This window comes from Nematolebias whitei, chromosome 11 (genome assembly GCF_014905685.2).
Source record: "Nematolebias whitei isolate Nwh7 chromosome 11, NemWhi1, whole genome shotgun sequence".
NCBI classification, from domain to species: Eukaryota; Metazoa; Chordata; class Actinopteri; order Cyprinodontiformes; family Rivulidae; genus Nematolebias; species Nematolebias whitei.
The window spans coordinates 19,073,793-19,092,129 of NC_056508.1; the positions used below are offsets into that span (position 1 = coordinate 19,073,793).

At 41.1% G+C, this 18,337-nt stretch overlaps 1 protein-coding gene across 2 annotated transcripts; it reads left to right on the plus strand.

The window, feature by feature from the left end:
* The first annotated feature begins 380 nt into the window (after positions 1–380).
* On the plus strand, positions 381–16,310 carry raf1a (Raf-1 proto-oncogene, serine/threonine kinase a). Of its 2 annotated transcripts, none has more exons than XM_037684726.1 (17): positions 381–449; positions 2,131–2,357; positions 2,444–2,556; positions 2,637–2,739; positions 2,823–2,980; positions 6,251–6,340; positions 7,263–7,416; positions 8,151–8,175; positions 9,180–9,277; positions 9,361–9,478; positions 9,638–9,722; positions 9,860–10,036; positions 10,118–10,164; positions 10,288–10,406; positions 10,535–10,666; positions 13,252–13,386; positions 15,321–16,310. In XM_037684726.1, exons 2-17 carry the CDS (start codon positions 2,157–2,159, stop codon positions 15,459–15,461), a joined length of 1,896 nt encoding a protein of 631 aa, XP_037540654.1. In that variant the 5' UTR covers positions 381–449; positions 2,131–2,156; the 3' UTR covers positions 15,462–16,310. The 2 variants fall into 2 exon arrangements, with proteins under 2 accessions (XP_037540654.1, XP_037540655.1); XM_037684727.1 differs by lacking the exon at positions 381–449 and adding an exon at positions 7,859–7,978 and having other exon boundaries at positions 2,142–2,357.
* Positions 16,311–18,337: the final 2,027 nt, after the last annotated feature.

The following is an 18,337-nucleotide window of genomic DNA, read 5'->3' on the forward strand; positions in this document are numbered from 1 at the left end:
TCACGGAACCGAGCCGACCCGCTTCACCTTCTCCCGAACAACGCGGATATCGATCCGAACCGCGTCGCATTAGCGAGCATTTCACCGGAGTCGTGCTTCGAAAGTGCTTTGTTGGACTTTGGAAGCGCGCGGCGGTGAAGAGAAGAAGAAGAAATCCCTCTTCGTGTCACTTTGAGGGACAGACGGATTTTTTTAAAGCACGTTTGAACCTGTGGATAAAAACTTCTCTGTTGTTTTCACGTTTTTTTAACCAAAGATAAACACCTGTGAGCTTCAAGTCTCACATTTAAACCACAGTAATTGGGACTTTGCGACCCAGCTCGGTGGTCTTTACTCAGCGCAGTCTCATTTTTCCTCTTTTCTTTGAACGCGTTGCGGGTTGGGATGATGTCACCGACGCCACTTTTCCCCAAAGTTATGGCGGAGCACAACTTTTGTACCTTCTCTTGGTGAGCTACACGTACACGAGCCGCTCCTGGCACTTCGCCGTGTGTCGCGCTAGAAAAGCTAAGTTTAGCTGAAGAAAATGCAGGAAGGATCGTGGAAAAAACTGAACAGCACGTCACGAAAAGAGCCGTGAAGTTTACCGTCACGCAGCTCGCTCACGGGCCTCGAGGCGGTTTCACGGTTTTAAGTAGGCTGTAAAAACAGCAGTGCAGTTTCTGCAGGCGTTTCACTGTCACTGGTCTTTTGTTGGCTCTGCATGCTTCGACACAGCCTAGAGATCATGCTAACCTGCTGACATTGTTCTCCAACTTTAGGAAGTGAGATCACAGACTGCTCAGTGTGACTTTGCTACTGTAATTTAGCTTTTTTAGATCAGTAGCAACCATCCAACATGTTTGTGTCCGTGCTCTTTTTTTCTTGCATGACATTTTGAGCTTGTTTCCTTCAAAAATCAACAGCTCTGCCTTTAAATCTGCAGTAAAAATACACATTTATCTCCTCACGATCAGCAGGTCTTTGTACAGGACACACACAAAAATAAAGTTTTGCAGAGTGGAGAGCTGCACGTGATTGTTAAATCTGAACAAAAAGCTGTGTGTGTGCACAATATTCTGAAGTTTGTATTAAAAGCATGCAAATGAAGGGCTGTATTTAGTGGCCAAGCATTATTATTATTATTATTATTATTATATCTGAATTCAACTCATTGTCCTGTTATTGTTTATTCACTTTAAATATGGATATACTTCCCTGCAATTTACAAGTTCTTATTGGCAATTACAGTAAAATCAGAATCTGTAAATATATATATTTTTTCTGTGCAGGTGTAATAAGTAGAGGTAGGTGATATTTATATTATGTGAAAAAGTCACTATACCGCAAATATTGAGTATATATTTTAATTATTTTATTGTTTATCTTCTGCATCCAGTCACTAGAAATCTCTATTTTCCCAGGCTCTTCTGATGCACCGCAGCTATTTCTTTCTTAAAATGGTGAGGGAACAAAGGTCAGAGGTCATTGCTCAGCGAGTTCACCACATTCAGTTTTGGTGTTAAATTAAAGAACAATAAAAATAAATTGTGATATATATTGAAAATCAGTTAAAATCCGTATCGTGATATTAATTTTGGTCTTAGCTCAGTTTGTCAACCTTTTTATTGCTCATCAGTAGATGTCAGTTCTTATACCACACTCCAAGCATTGCATTGCTTTTTATAAACCACTTTAGGTTTTAAAACGGTGCAGGCTTGAAGTCTTGAGATCAGTGTGCTTATAATAAATTTATTCAGACGTTCCCTTTATTTCTCTGGTTCGTTTCTCATCAATAGCTGAACTAGCTGCAGTTACTCGCATGATTTGAGGGTCGATCTTTGCCAGACCGCAGATTAACTCCAACCTTATTATGTCATAACCCAAATCTCCCGTTTTGCTACTTTTCTTTTCTGTGTCGAGAAAAATGTTATAATCAGCGACCCACTCAAACCAGCTGGAGCAGTTTTAGTCTTCCAGTGAGACTGTTGTTTCAGCATTTTTAGATTTGGATTAAAGCCATCTGTGGGCCTCCAAACACGCTTTTAGTAAAACTACAACAAAGATGCGTTCTAGTCTGTTTTTTTTTTACACATAGTCTGACCAGTATCTTAAAAAGAGTTGAAGTGATAGTATTTTCTTTCCCTCCAGACCATTGTTAGCGTTTCTTTTCACTGATGGAGCACCTTCAAGGAGCCTGGAGGACCCTGAGCAACGGCTTTGGAATGAAGGACTCTGTTTTCGAGGGTCCCTGTCTTTCTCCTACCATGGTCCAGGGCTTTCCCTGCCAGCGGCGCTCCTCAGACGACAGCAAGATGCCAGACTCAAAGACTAGTAGCACGATCCGTGTCTACCTCCCAAACCACCAGCGCACTGTGGTCAGTCAGTTTCCGCCTAGAGGGGGAACTTGTGTTTGGTGTGAAGCGTCGTGCTTCAACCTGTCGTTGTTGTGTTCCTCTGTCAGGTGAACGTGCGACCAGGTATGACCCTGTACAGCTGTCTGATCAAAGCCCTGAAGGTGCGAGGGCTGCAGCCTCAGTGCTGCGCCGTCTTCAAGCTGCATCCAGGACCGACGAGGTGGGCTTTTTTGGACATTTCTGACCACGGTTAAAGAAATCACTAAATAGATTTTATTCATTTTTTTTTTCTCCAAACAGTAAAAAATCCCGAATGGACTGGAATACAGACTCGACATCTTTAATCGGGGAAGAGCTGCTGGTGGAGGTTTTAGATCACGTTCCGTTGACGACGCATAATTTTGTAAGTTCCCCAAATTTCTGAATGTCTCCTTCTCAAGCGTTTGCTGCCAGATAAATAAATCCACAACGCCTTGTCACTTTCAGGTTCGGAAGACATATCTGAAGCTAGCGTTCTGTGATATTTGCCAGAAGTTCCTTTTGAACGGCTTCCGTTGCCAGACGTGCGGCTACAAGTTCCACGAACATTGTAGCACCAAAGTGCCCACGATGTGTGTGGACTGGAGCAACATTAGACAACTGCTGTAAGTACACGAGAGTAAATAAATAAACTAGCAATGATTGTATTGATACGTCCATCAGTATGTCTTTGGACGCCAGTTTAATTAGAAGTTAGGCAAAAGTTGATCGAGCAGAAAACCACTTGGGGAGAAAAAGCTGATTACTTTTCATTGATTTCATGAAAACATTTGAAACTAGAGAAATTGTGTTTCCTGCAAAAATGCAGTGTGGATACTTACTGCAGAAGAACCTGCGGAAAAACAGCTGAAATTAGCTAAAAACATGCTGAAATGTAGCTAAAATGGAAGAACAAGCCCAAGTTAGCAGAAGAAAACAGAACACATATTTGCTGAATTTGGTTTAAATGACTAGAAATGAGCACAAAAATAAGCAAATTAACTTACCCCCCCCCCCCCCCCCCCGGCTCAAATTAGCAAGAAATAGCTGAAAAATCAGAAAGAAGCTTAAATTGCCAGACAGAAGTGGAGAGTGCACTGTGGTGTCCAATTAAGCTTAAATAAGCAGAAATGAGCACACAAAAAATGGAAATTATCTGAAATAAGCAGAAATTTGTAACAATAAAAAAAGCTAAATAGTAGCTAAAGAAGCAGAAAGAAGCTTAAATTACCAGAGGGAAGTAGAGTGAGCACATTTTTGCAGAATTAGGCTGAAAAAAAATTAAATGGGTGCAAAAAATGTGGAATTAGCTGAAAAAGCTTAAATTAGCATAAAACAACTAAATAGCAGCTGAAATAGCTGAAACTTGCAGAAATAAGCTGAAAGGAGCATAACAAGCTTAAATTAGCATAAAGAAGTTAGAAGCACAAACATTTTGTAGTTATGAGAAAGAATCTGACAGGATCACTAAACAGCTGAAAGAAATGGCTGAAATGAGCTAAAACAGTTGAAGTCAGCTGCAAGAAGTTGAGCAAGAACAAAATGTGAAAGGAGCAGTAAAAGGTTGTAAACGCATCGAAAGATCTGAAGGATGTAAAATGAGCTCAATTCATTTTCTATGAGAGAAAAAAAAAAAGTGGCAGAACAAGCTAAATATTTCAAAACGCTAAAGTTGCACCAATACCAAAAGTCGCAGCACCCTTCTCCTGAATGAGCTGAACGTTTTGATTTATGATTTGTAGAAAAAGCACAAAAATTCTTGAACAAGAAAGATGCTGAAAAACGTACGGAAGAAAAATGGATCTCAACAGTGTGAATGCTTCATGAACATTCACAGAACAAAGGTCGAACATTCCTTGAAGGAAAACATGTTGCTCACCTTTCCTGCCAGAGTTGTAAACTACGATCATCTTATTTTGAAAAATGACATTTTAGCTGTTTCGGTCAACCTTTGAGAACACACCGTGCTCAGAGCATGAGGTTTGATTCACCTTCATCTAATACTACAGTAAGTTTTAGCTCAGTATTTGTAAATTTGCACTGCGTTATGGCTCTTTTCTGTGCCCTCTCAGGTCACTTAACTGTGGCAGCCATCTTGAATTCACTCCAAAAGGTGGTTGATGTTCACCCAGTGAATATCTTCTGAGAGTTTTATTAAAACCAGTTTCAGTTTCATGATGTATTTTCAAAACAACTCACGCAGTCACACACGTATGAAGACAGTACTGGCCATCTTTGCCTTTCGACAGCAGGTGATAATAATCATAGCAGCATTTCTTCTCTGCTCGTCCCGGCAGTAAAATCAGTGTTGTAATGTAACAAAGTACTTTGTTACCGTACTTAAGTAGAATTTTGACGTATCTTTACTTCGTTATTTTACATTTCTAGCAACTTTTACTTTTACTCCACTTCATTTTCTCAATAAAATGTGTACTTTTACTTCAATACATTTCCCTTAACCCTCTTAGTTACTCGTTCCTACAAAATAAAATGAGAAAAAATCTGATTGGGCAAGTCCTGTTTGCTCTCCCAGTCTGTGACTTCACGCGGCCCCTTCTCTCTCCCTCACTGACACTCACTCACACACCCAGCCTCTCCCCCACCACTTGTGTGAAAACTGTGGTTCCTGCTGTGAACGAGCTAGATGCATATGCAGATGTCAATAGGTCTTTGATGACTCACAGTGGAGACGCTGTAAATTCCTGATAGGTGTGAAAGTGATGGCACCTGCTAAAAAGTAGAGGTTTGGTGTTCTCCAGGGCATTAACTGCTTTAGAGCAGCCAGGTATGAAGTTGTTGGGTTACTAGTCTTCCCATTAAAGAACACGGAGACCGATATACAGTTTAGGGTGATTTACTGGTATTTACACACAGCAGTAAACCAGTAAAGCACAAACAAGCTTGAACAACAAGGCTCCGTCCGTGTCTGGAAAGAAAGAAAAAAAAAAAAACACCTGAGCTCCGCACTTTACACAGAGTGGTGCGTTCACTAGTGTTGGAACAGCCACGGTGCATTCAAGAGCATAGGAACTATTAAATTCAGAAAGAAAAGCCGTAACCAAAGTGTAAACAAACCAACAACACAACGATGTGGACTTTCTAACAGTTTTGTTCATAAAAGTTGAATAAAGGTTGAATACGTCAAAAGAGTCAGACTTTTTAAAGAACAATCTTTCAATTCAAACTTTTCAAGTTTTTGTCATTGGATATTGCACCCCATAAATGTTGTTTTGGAAATTCCAACCATTCACTTTTACTTAATACTCTTACTTTAAGTGCATTTTAAATGAGCAATTTACTTTTGATACTTCAGTACATTAAATATCAGATACTTTAATAAGACTTTTACTTAAGTAATAATTTTAAAGGAGACTTTAACTTTTACCAAAGTATCCAAAAAAGTTCAATCTGGTCCTCTGGACATTCAAAATTTTGAATGTCCAGAGGACCAGATTAAACTTTTTTGGATTTTTCTACCTGGATTATTGAGCATGCATCAGGATATTTTACCAAAGTAATTTTATGGTAAGATACTTGTAACTTTCACCGAAGTAGCACTTTGAGGTACTTTATACAACACTAAGTAAAACACAGATCCCTTGCCATTTCCAGATGAAACGTAATTTGATTCAGTTTAAAAAAGGTTACTTTTAAAGTTGTACTCAGCGCTGCAGAGATCAAGAAGCAGCAGGAAGTTCTACTGATGTCCAGAGTCAGATAAGTTGGAGCTCGTTTGCATGGCTTTGCGTCAACGCGCTCCAGAGAAGAAGGCCTTTATTCTCAGTTTGCATACAGGCTGTAGGACTAGCTGTAATTCTTTAAAGATCGATGAGCCGTCAGCTGCCGCTCTGTGCTCGTCTCTTACTCGCTGGTTCCCGTTTTGTTTCTGTCGACAGGTTTTGTGCAACACCTGGTGATGGCAGCGCCCCGTCACTGCCCCCGCCAACGTCCCGGCGAATGAGGGAATCTTTGACGAGGTTCCCGAGGTGAAGTTGCTTTTCTGTCCTCGCTGCAGTAAAACAAACGCATTCAGGATTTGAGCCTCTTTTTTTTTATCTCCTAAATGTTACTCATAAAGTAAAAAAAAAAAAAAAACCATTCCAAAACGTGATTTTATTTTTATTTCAGTTCCAATTGAATCACGTTGTGTGTTTAAAACGACTTCAAGGAGATTTATCGGTGGGAGGAAATGGTGCAACTGGGTGTGAAGGAGTTTGTTTTAGTGGCAGATAAAGTGGTTTAACCACTCTGACTTGCTAAATTAGCTCCTACAGAGAATCAAGTTGTTTCTTGCAGAAAATTCTTAAATGCTCCTCAGAAACGTGCACTCGTATCGGCTAATTGTTTGCAAGGAGTGCACTGTGCAGGTGTCTTCTGTCCCCATAGTGGAACGACAAGCCGCGGTGCGCAAACTGAGGATCTGCAAACAAACTGAGTTAAATGCAACAGGAAGTGTTTCTGCTGGTGCTTGCATGTGCACGTGTTAGTTTGGAGCAGCGTTCGGGTGGTTTTGGGATTAACATATTGGACCGAAAAGCTTTGTACTCGTTAACTGGAACAGTAAAAACAAACCTCTGCAGGATCAGCTCAGCTAAAAATGACGGAAGGGGAAGATCATAAACGATAAACAGTAGTTCCCCCAAAAAAAATGTTTCAGTTTGACTCTGTTCTTACTGGAGTTGAGCACAACACGGCCTGTTGGCTGTGAAAATGCTCCAACCTTCATGGAACGTGTTTAATGAAGGGAGGTAATGAATAAAGAACCAGTTCCACCCAGCAGCCACCACACCCTCTCTGACCCAGTTTTAAACACTGCTGTACTGACATCTGTTGTGGCTCTTTTGTTTTTTGAAGCAGGAATGCAACAAAAGCTCAAATTTAATTCTGTCCCCCCCCCCCCCCTTACAGCTCAGCCCACCGCAATTCCACCCCGCACGCCTTCAACTACACCACGTCGTGCCCACCCACAGGCGGCGGCCTCTCCCAGAGGCAGCGCTCCACCTCCACGCCCAACGTCCACATGGTCAGCACCACGCTGCCCGTAGACAGCAGCATGATCGAGGTGACTGCACCGTGTGGGGCCGCGCAGCTCAACGCTGCCACTCCTAAAACACCTCGTGCCTTCTCCTTGCCACTTAGGCGTTCCAGCTATCTTTGTCGTGCTCCTAATTGACCTCTTATCTACGTCTGCTTCGAGTCATCCACCTGAACAGGGCTGAGAATGTTTCTCAGATTCCTTAGATGGCATCTTATTTCAGCATTTTTCAATACTCTTGCACATTCTGACTTCTCATTCTTCAGTTCCACTTTCAGCTTTATCACCACCCTTAGTGTTGCATAATCAACGCACACGCTTTTTAATTTTTGTTATTTATGGTTTTTTTTCCTCTGTTGTATCTAAATTTTTTTCAGGTAGCATCATTTTAACTCACTTTCCATTTACTCTGTCCCTTTCCTGTCCTGTCTCCTCCTTGGCCTGTTGTTTTGTACCTTCTGGAGGGTAGCTAGACTGCCTGAGTGCCTCTCCCAGCACCTGGTGCCGTAGATTCTGGCTGAAGAGGAAAGTAGGTATTGTGCACTTCTCCCAGTCTAATGTTGAGGCCTCACCTGAGAGTCCAGGAAAGGTTAGAAAGCAGAGTCTGTGTGTGCAGCCTGAAATGCATGCCTTACAAGCTGACTATCTGCGTTCACACATCAGTGTTGTCAAATCATGAGCAGCAACACGGCATGCGGGTGATTCTTTTAACATGTTTATCAAACCTAATTTGTGTTTTTTCTTCTCTCGATTTTCTTTAGGATGCCATGCGTGATCATGACTCCGGTGAGTGCTTCCTCTGTCTTTCTGTGTTTTGTTCCAGCTGTTTATTCTTCATTACATTTGCTTCACATATTTTCCATTTAGAATGTGCACTCGTCTAAAACACACAACTACTTTTCCTTTCTGTCCATAATTATTAAAACTAAAGAGAGTGCATTTTCTGCAAAAAAATACAATGGGACCAAAGCGCTTGCAAAAGATTAAGTGTCAAAATGCTACCAAAAGTAGCAAAATGCTACCAAAATGTAGCAAAATGTTACTTAAATGTAGCAAAATCTAGTAAATGTAACAAAATATTACCAAAAGTAGCAAAATGCTACCAAAATGTATCAAAATGCTAATAACTAAATGCAATAAAAATGCTACCAAAAGTAGCTAAATGCTACCAAAATGTAGCTAAATGCTACCAAAATGTAGCTAAATCTACTAAAGGTAGTAAAATGCTACCAAAATGTAGCAAAATGCTACCAAAATGTAGCAAAATGTTAACTAAATACAATAAAATGTTACCAAAATGTAGCAAAATGTTAACTAAATACAATAAAATGCTACCAAAAGTAGCAAAATGCTACCAAAAATTGCAAAATGCTAACTAAATGCAATAAAATGCTACCAAAAGTAGCAAAATGCTACCAAAATGTAGCAAAATGCTACTTAAATGTAGCAAAATCTAGTAAATGTAACAAAATACTACCAAAAGTAGCAAAATGCTACTAAAATGTATCAAAATGCTACCAAAATGTATCAAAATGCTAATAACTAAATGCAATAAAATGCGACCAAAAGTAGCTAAATGCTACCAAAATGTAGCTAAATGTTACCAAGCGTAGCAAAATGCTACTATGTGGAATTAGTTAAATTGCAAAAAATGTACGGGAAACATAAAAAAAAAACAGAAAAGAAAAAGTCTGAATCAACATTTACACGACCACCACCAATGGATTTGACAAACTGATTTGGACGCAGCTAACATCAAGAATTATTTTATCCTCTTTGTGTTCCTAAAGCGGGGAGTTCCCCCAGCCAGAGCCCCACAGGCTGGTCCCAGTCCAAAGCCCCACCACCCTCCCAGCGAGAGAGAACCTCTCAGGAGAAAAATAAAATAGTAAGTTCTGGACAAGCTGTGGAGAATTCCACTTGGAGATTGTGTGTCATCGGTTGTGTCTTTTTTACTTCCTGTTCACGCAGAGGCCTCGGGAAAAGCGTGACTCTAGTTATTACTGGGAGATCGAGGCCAGCGAGGTTGTTTTGCATTCCCGCATCGGTTCCGGCTCCTTTGGAACGGTGTACAAAGGAAAATGGCACGGTAAGAACGTATTCCAAAACTGCAGGGAGGTGGAACACCTTCACACTCTTATCACTAGTTAACAGATATACATCAGGCAGTGGACTCACAGGAAGTGGTTAGTGCATTTTTTGCACGTCGTCTGTGCTAAAAGTAACTCAGAAGTTGTTTGTGTTGTAGGTGACGTAGCAGTGAAGATTTTAAAGGTCACTGACCCCACACCAGAGCAGTTCCAGGCTTTCAGGAATGAAGTGGCAGTCCTGAGGTAAAAATAACTCAAACCTTTATTTTAGCTTAGCTCTTCCAGCTGTTTCAACTAGCAAATCCTCTTCTTCTTGAACCTTTATCTGACTCTATCTTCAGTATGGTGATTTCCTCTTCCCTCTCTGCTTCGGGCTGCAGGAAAACGCGACACGTCAACATCCTTTTGTTCATGGGCTACATGACGCAGGACAACCTGGCCATCGTGACTCAGTGGTGTGAGGGCAGCAGCCTGTACAAACACATTCACGTCCTGGAGACCAACTTTAAGATGATCCAGCTCATCGATATCGCCAGGCAGACGGCTCAGGGCATGGAGTAAGAAGTGAAGAATAAAGCATCTTTGATGACTTCAGTAAAATCTACCTGATAATTTCAAAATGTTCCTCTTTTTTCCAGCTATTTACATGCAAAAAACATCATTCACCGGGACATGAAGTCCAACAGTATCCTTTCTGTTGTTTGTTTTTATTAGTTTGTGTTTTTACTTAAAAAAAAACAACTTCATCCTAATAATCCAAAGGATCATCCCTTTGTGTTTTAGCTATAATTCCTTGACATCAGTGCAGACATCTTTTTGCATGAAGGGTTAACGGTGAAAATTGGGGACTTTGGTCTTGCCACGGTGAAGGCCAGGTGGACTGGCTCACAGCAGGTGGAGCAGCCCTCAGGATCTATTCTTTGGATGGTCAGTGAGGGAGGAGAACCTCCTAACATGGCTTAATTCTAGACAGCAGAGAAAAAAGAACTTTTTGTGTTGTGGCTAAACAACCATGAAACGTGTTTGTATGAAACCTTTTTGCTGTTTGATGCTAGGCTCCTGAGGTTATCCGGATGCAGGACAACAATCCTTACAGCTTCCAGTCTGACGTCTATTCATACGGAGTGGTTCTCTTTGAGCTCATGGCGGGAGAGCTCCCGTACTCCCAGATAGCAAACCGAGATCAGGTAACGTCGTGTCCACGTGTCAAACGGTGTGCATTTGTCCACGCTTGTCTTAGACACACTTCTGTTTGTCTAACGAGTTTAAAGTTGGAGCATTCTCCTCCACCCCTTTCAGACCTGATGGGTCTGGTTGTCTCTGATGAATGGTTACGTACCACAGAGCTTTAAGACTGCTGTAATTAAACCTTTACTTAAGAAACATAACCTTGACTCGTGAATCCTAGCCAAATTATAGACCTAAATCTCATTTAATTTTCGTCTCAAAAAATCCAGAGAAAATAGTTGCAGGTCAGTTACGTGATCATCTGCAAAGAAATAACCTGTTTGAAGAGTTTCATTCAGGGTTTAGAGCTCACCACAGCACTGAATCTGCACTTGTGAAATTTCTAATGATATTCTCATGGCCTCTGACAATGGACAGGTGTCTACACTGGTCCTGTTAGACCTCAGTGCTGCATTTGATACAGATGATCACAATATTCTATTACTGAGACTTGAATATGATATTTGAATTATAGGAACGGCTCTAAATTGGTTAAAATCATATCTATCTGATGGATTCCAATTTGTAAATATAAATAATGAATCTTCATCATACACCAAAGTTAGTCCTGGAATTCCTCACGGCTCAGTGCTTGGGCCAATACTCTTTACTTTTATATGCTTCCATTAGGTAAAGTTATTAAACAACATGGGATAAATTTTCATTGTTATGCTGATGATACACAGTTATATTTATTCATGAAACCCAATGAATCATATCAGCTACTTAGACTACAAGCATGTCTTAAAGACATAAAAACCTGGATGACCCTTAATTTTCTCCTTTTGAACACAGACAAGACTGAAGTTTTGCTTTTTGGACCTGAGCATCTTAGGAATTATTTTTTTCAGTCTTTCTCCCTCCTTAGATGGCATTAATCTGTCCTCCAGCTCTAATGTTAAAAATCTTGGTGTTATTTTTGATCAGGACATGTCTTTTATCCCCCACATTAAAAACGTTACTAGAACTGTCTTCTTCCACCTGAGTAGTATCACTAAGATTAGAAACATCTTATCTAAAAATGATGGAGAAAAACTGTTTCATGCATTTGTCACGTCTAGACTGGACTATTGCAAAGGTTTATTATCTGGATGTCCAAATATTCTTTAAAACATCTTCAGTTGATCCAAAATGCTGCTGCCAGTCTTAACTGGAGTTAGTGGGAGAGATCATATTTCTCCAGTTTTAGTTTCTCTCCATCGGCTCCCTGTCAAATTTAGAATTGAATTCAAAATCTTACGTCTAACCTACAAAGCCATCAACAACCTAGCTCCATCTTATATTACAGATCTTATTGTTCCATATTTTCCTAACAGAGCACTTCGCTCTCAGACTGCAGGTTTACTTGTGGTTCCTAGAGTTTCCAAAAGCAGAATGGGAGGAAGATCTTTCAGTTATCAGGCTCCTCTCTTGTGGAACCAACTTCCAGTTTCTGTCCATGAGGCTGACACATTGTCCATTTTTAAGACTTTCCTGTTTGATAAATCCTATAGTTAGGATTAGCTTGTTATGCTGCTATAGGCTTAGACTACTGGAGGACAAATTGACCTCATTTCCTTAAATTAACTGTTAAAATTGAATAGTTTTCATTTGATACTATTTCTATCTTAATGTGATTCTTGATCTGCCATTGTGTATCTGTTCCTCCTTCCTGTTCCTCTCAAACCCAGTTGATTGAAGTAGATGATCACTTGTCCTGAGCCTGGTTCTGCTAAAGGTTTCTTCCTCATGAGGGAGTTTTTTCTTTCCACTGTCGCCTTCATGTTTGCTCAAGATGAGAGTCTGTGATGAAGTTGAATTCAAAGCAGTCTGCTCCTCAGATAAATAATGTTAAATAATTATTTATATATATGAATGTTTCTTTTCAGTGCCCTGAGACAACTTCTGTTGTGACTTGGTGCTATATAAATAAACTGAATTGAAATATGTGTGGCACAGAGATGTAAGCCCACAATCAGACACTTATCTGAGTTCTAGTCCTGGCCTGGGTCAGGGGGCAAGCCCAGCTCAGGAGGTGCTGAAACGGTTGAAGGGGGTTGCAGAACTGGCCTAAGGCCCGACATGCTACAGAGGCGGACGCCGTGGAGCCACTGGCCTAATTTTAGCTCTCGTAATACAACCCTGTGAGAGAAAAGAGGTTTGTGGGTGTGCATGTGTGCATTTGTTTGCCTCTGTAGTTTTTATTTTTTGTACGTTCGGGCCACAAAACCTGGTCTGGATTGTGTCTGATTGCATCAGAATGAGATTAAACGTCTGTGCCAAGTGTCCTGAAAGTTTCGATCCACTGTTGTGCTCTGTTCTTGATGTTCAACAACTTTGCCAGGTCCGACTCAGCGGATCTGGCAGGCACATAGAGTACTCCTTTCATCATTTATCTGTGCACCATCATGAACCTTCACAATAGCTCCAGTGTTTTAGATGTCTGTCATCTCGGACTCAGCTGCTATATTTATAAAGTCTGTTTGAGAATGACCTGTTGATTGGTTCAACTTTAGAGGATATTCAAATATTAGTGTAATCTGCTCTTTGTTCTTGCCTTTTTCAGATTATTTTCATGGTGGGCAGATGCTATTTGTCCCCAGACCTCAGTAAGCTCTATAAGAACTGCCCCAAAGCCATGAAAAGGTTGGTGGCAGACTGCATCAAGAAGTCCAAGGACGAGAGGCCGCTCTTTCCACAGGTGAGCTGCTTTCCTTCTCTAGATTTTGATCAGAAATAAGATGTTTTGGTACCACTTTACAGTAAGGCTCCCCTTATTGATGCTAATAAATAGTTTATAGATAAGTTATGAATGCCTCTAAAAACACTTTATAAATCATTAATAACTGTTTATTATGCATTAATTAAGGTTGTCAGAAAGCGGACAAGTTTCTTGCCAAATAGTGAGCCAAGTTTGCCACCTATATATTTGGTCTAGAGTTGTTATATTAAACGTTTCAGACCTTGTAAGCACAATAAACATTTGTAAACCTAATTTTTTTAGGGATATAATATTACCGTATTTTCTGGCGTATAAGTCGCATCAGTCCAAAAAAAAGCATCATGAAGAGGAAAAAAGCATATATAAGTCACTTTGGTGTATAAGTCGCGTTTATTATGCATCACCGTAGACTCGTTGCGTTTATTTAATGGTTAAAACAGCTTTGTTTCGCCTGGGCAGCGTGTTACCATCCTTCCATCTATCCATCACGGCCGGAGCCGCTAGCTCTTCAGTCTTCTTCCGTCTGCACCAGCTGAGTGAAGCCAGCGTGCACAGCGTGCACAAGAGGTCTCGCTGTTGCAGTTCTTCAGAATTTCAAGTGTCAGTCAAAAATTGCGTTATGAATATGAAAAAAAAAAAAAAAACCACCATATTTTCCGCCATACCCATCGCGCTGCCCTATAAGTTGCATCAGTCCATATTTGTCTAATAAAGTGGAAAAATCCATAAATATGTTGCTTCGCCGTATACGTCGCATCTATTATGCGTCACCGCTGACAACCCGGACATGTGGGCCAAACCTGGAAATATGGGCCGGTGTTGTGCCAAAAATCAATTGGCTGCCAAATGGCGGCCGCTGGAGCGTGCGCGGGAGAATTTTAATAAGAATTTAACAAGATTAACACATGAAAACAATTATTTGTTTGCTCAAAATTATAGCAAAGATGTGTCTCAGTCTAACGTTTGTTTAATAAATGCACTTTAATGGTCAAATTAGCTGCATTTCGCCGAGGTGGTGCAAGTGTTTTGACGGTTCCAAGCAGAGAGCAGAAAGACGGTGGGGAGACTATGGCAGGCTGATTGAGTCATTAATAGCTGGTGAAGATTCTCAGTCATCCAGGACATGGCAAATTCAAAAAAGTTCAAGATAAAAACAAGAAAGTATAAAGTATAATAAATACAGTCCAGTTGTTTTTGTCTTGAACTTTTTTGAATTTGTCATTATCGCCACGTTTACCTATTACATGATTCAACAGCATGCCATACTACTCTGCTACCATCAAGTGGCTGAAAATGGTACTGGTCAATTATTATTTTTCAGTCAGAATGAATGGAAATGGTCACATCTCAGCCGAAAATTTGTTTATAAATATGGGGAAAATCCATAAATATGTTGCTTCAGCCTATAAGTCGCAGGGCATTAAATTATGCACAAAAAAAAGCAACTTATAGGCTGAAAAATACAGTATATAAGTCGCTTTCTCGTATAAGTCGCATGACTGACAAATCTATGCAAAAAAAATATGACTTATACGCCAGAAAGTACGGTAGTTGTAGATACTTATAATGCTGTGATAAAGTACAATATTCTATGCTAAAGAAATAGATTTACAAATGCTTATTGTGCTAACAAGGTAGTAACTTAGTCTGAAATGTTTAATATAGCAACTCTAGATGAAATATGTAGGTGAACAGATTTGGCTCATTATTTGGCAACAAACTGGTCAGTTGTGTCTCCGTCACTCTTAATTAATGCATAATAAGCAGTTACTAATGATTTATAAAGTGTTTATGGAGGAATTAATAACATATCTATGAACTATTTATTAGCATGTGTAAGGGGAGCCTTATTGTAAAGTGGTACCGATGTTTCCGTTCGGCTCATCTTGTGTTTATTCCTCTTGTTCTTTTAGATCCTGTCCTCCATCGAGCTCCTCCAGCACGCCCTTCCCAAGATAAACCGCAGTGCCTCAGAGCCGTCCCTGCACAGAGCCTCGCAGACCGAGGACATCAACACGTGCACTCTGACCTCCACCAGACTGCCAGTTTTTTAAATGCTCCAGCAAAAACCTGCACCTCCTTCTCTCCTCACACGCAGGCTCCTCCTCTTTTAAAAATACTCAACTTATTCCCAAGCCATCATTATGCACAACCACCCTACTGAAATACGTACACGACCACACACGCACTGTTCGGCTGAAAGACGAGAGGGGAATGCAGGAAGAAGAGCATCTGAGATGGACTGTGGGGACGAGGGATAATAAATTGTAATTATGGGAAGGTGGCAGCTTGAGGTACCCCCCCCCCCCCCCATGTATCAAGACGTATGCCGACGCCTCATGTTGGCGTTTAGTTTTGCTTAAGTTGTAAATATTTGCACGCACGCCTTCCTAAGACGATGAATGGACACTGAAGGAAGCTCGGGGGACAGATGTGTCTCTTGATTTGCATTCTGTGACATGACGCGCACTCAAAGCCTTTCTGGTAAAAAACAAAAAAAAGACTTAAAGCTTTCCTGCCTTAAGAGGAAACAAAGCCTCAACTAAGTTTGTGCACAACTTCACCTCCTCTGGTTACCACCAGGCCGCTGGAAGCAGTTTGTGTCGTTGCACACAAGTAGATTTTTGTCTTAAACGATGACGATGTAGACGTGGGATTTAAAAAAAAAAAATTCTTTGTTTTAACATTTTTTTTCAGTTGTCTCTGTTTAGGGGTTATTTTTGATGAAAACCTGTCCGACAGCAACTGTTCGCATTGTTGTCACTGAACGGATCAGCTGAGGTCACCACGAGCTGGACGTTCGGCGGGCGTCTTAAGTATTTAAAAAATGATTGGGGAGCTCGTTCGTGTTTATTTGTTGTCGCATCGTGGAAGTTGAATGTTTAGTTTGAACTTGGTGGGAAAGTTATTGGATATTTTAATAAATTTAAGTTGAAAACTTTTTTTAAATTTTTTATAAAAGTCATGTTTGTTTTTCCTCGTAAACAAAACATTGATTTGTTTACTCGATTGTGTAGATTTAAAAAAAGATTTATCTTACAACCTCAATTTTGACAAAGATGTGTAAAAATGTAAAAAGTTATTTTAGATTTTTATGGCAGCAACACGTGTTATTAGTTTAAAAGTAAATGGTACTAATAAGAAACGTCTAGAGGAGGTTTTGCATCTATTCACATTATTTAGCAACAGGTCAGTGGGACTTGGTTTAATAAGAGCAGTTTATAAAGGCTGAATCAGAAGTAAAGATGGGCAGAGGTTCACCAGTCTGAGGAAAACTGCATCTCAACACTGAAATGATTTAGTATACAGTAGTCCCTCACGGTTCACTCGCTCTATCGTGGTTTTTCAAAATAAGGTTGGACATGACACAATTGGCTGATTGATGGATGAGCCACACGATCGACATGGAATTTTTATTTAAAATTAATTATTTTAAATTATTTAGCACCTGCCGCACCTGTGTGCAGCACAAGCTGCAGGAGAAGCTTCCTCCTGCAGCTTGTCAGACCTCTGCTCAACAACAGAGAAGTGGGCGTGGCCAGGTGGCAGAGAGCTGAGATCATGACATGCTGTGCTCTTTTAGAGCGTTTAGACACTAAATGTTTCTAAACTTTAGAGTTTAGAAAAATTGTTTAGAATATTGCAAGAGTGTGAGAAGGGTTTCAAATGCATTTATATATATATATAAATATATATATATAAATATATATATATATAGATCCCCCGTGATAAACAAGGGACTGCTGTATATTTCTCACTGAAAATTGTGAGGAACTCGAAAAAAATCTAATTTCTAGTTCATAATTTCATCAGAAAACTTCATGAATCGAACCTCAGATTCAGGAGGAGCAGTGCGGTTTTCGTCCTGGTCGTGGAACACTGGAGCAGCTCTACACTCTCAGCAGGGTCCTGGAGGGTGCGTGGGAGTTTGCCCAACCGGTCTACATGTGCTTTGTGGACTTGGAGAAGGCGTTCGACTGCGTCCCTCGGGGAACCCTGTGGGGGGGTACTCTGGGAGTATGGGGTGGGCCCTTTGATATGGGCTGTTAGGACCCTGTATGACCAGTGTCAGAGCCTGGTCCGCATCGCCGGCAGTAAGTCGGGCTTGTTCCCGGTGAGAGTTGGACTCCGCCAAGGTTGCCCTTTGTCACAGATTCTATTCATAACTTTTATGGACAGAATTTCTAGGTGCAGCCAAGGTGTTGAGGGGATCCGTTTTGGTGGCCTTAGGATCGCATCTCTGCTTTTTGTGGATGATGTGGTCCTATTGGCTTCATCAGATCGTGATCTACAGCTTTCGCTGGAGCGGTTCACAGCCGAGTGCGACATGGCTGGGATGAAGATCAGTTCCTCCAAATCCGAGGCCGTGGTCTTGAGCCGGAAAAGGGTAGAGTGCCCTCTCCAGGTCAGGGAGGAGGTCCTACCCCAAGTGGAGGAGTTCAAGTATCTTGGGATCTTGTTCACGAATGAGGGAAAAATGGAGCGTGAGATCGATAGGCGGATAGTTGCAGCGTCTGCAGTGAAGCAGGTGCTGTACCGGTCTGTCGTGGTGAAGAGAGAGCTGAGTCAAAAGGCGAAGCTCTCAATTTACTGGTCGATCTACGTTCCTACCCTCATCTATGGTCATGAGCTTTGGGTTGTGACAGAAAGAACGAGATCTCAGATACAAGCGGCCGAAATGAGTTTTCTCCGCAGGGTGTCTGGGCTCTCCCTTAGAGACAGGGTGAGAAGCTCGATCATCTGGGAGGGACTCAGAGTAGAGCCGCTGCTTCTCCACGTCGAGAGGAGCCAGTTGAGGTGGCTAGGGCATCTGGTTAGGATGCCTCCTGGACGCCTCCCTGGTGAGGTGTTCTGGACACGTCCCACCGGGAGAAGACCCAGAGGAAGACCCAGGACACGCTGGAGGGACTATGTTTCTCGGCTGGCCTGG

Bases quoted from the DNA above. Each gene is read 5' to 3' on its own strand.
- raf1a (XM_037684727.1), top strand. From the start codon at position 2,157: ATGGAGCACCTTCAAGGAGCCTGGAGGACCCTGAGCAACGGCTTTGGA. The intron at 2,358-2,443 runs GTCAGTCAGTTT...TTCCTCTGTCAG, and splicing joins CAAACCACCAGCGCACTGTG to GTGAACGTGCGACCAGGTAT. The intron at 10,165-10,287 runs GTATCCTTTCTG...ACATCAGTGCAG, and splicing joins CCGGGACATGAAGTCCAACA to ACATCTTTTTGCATGAAGGG.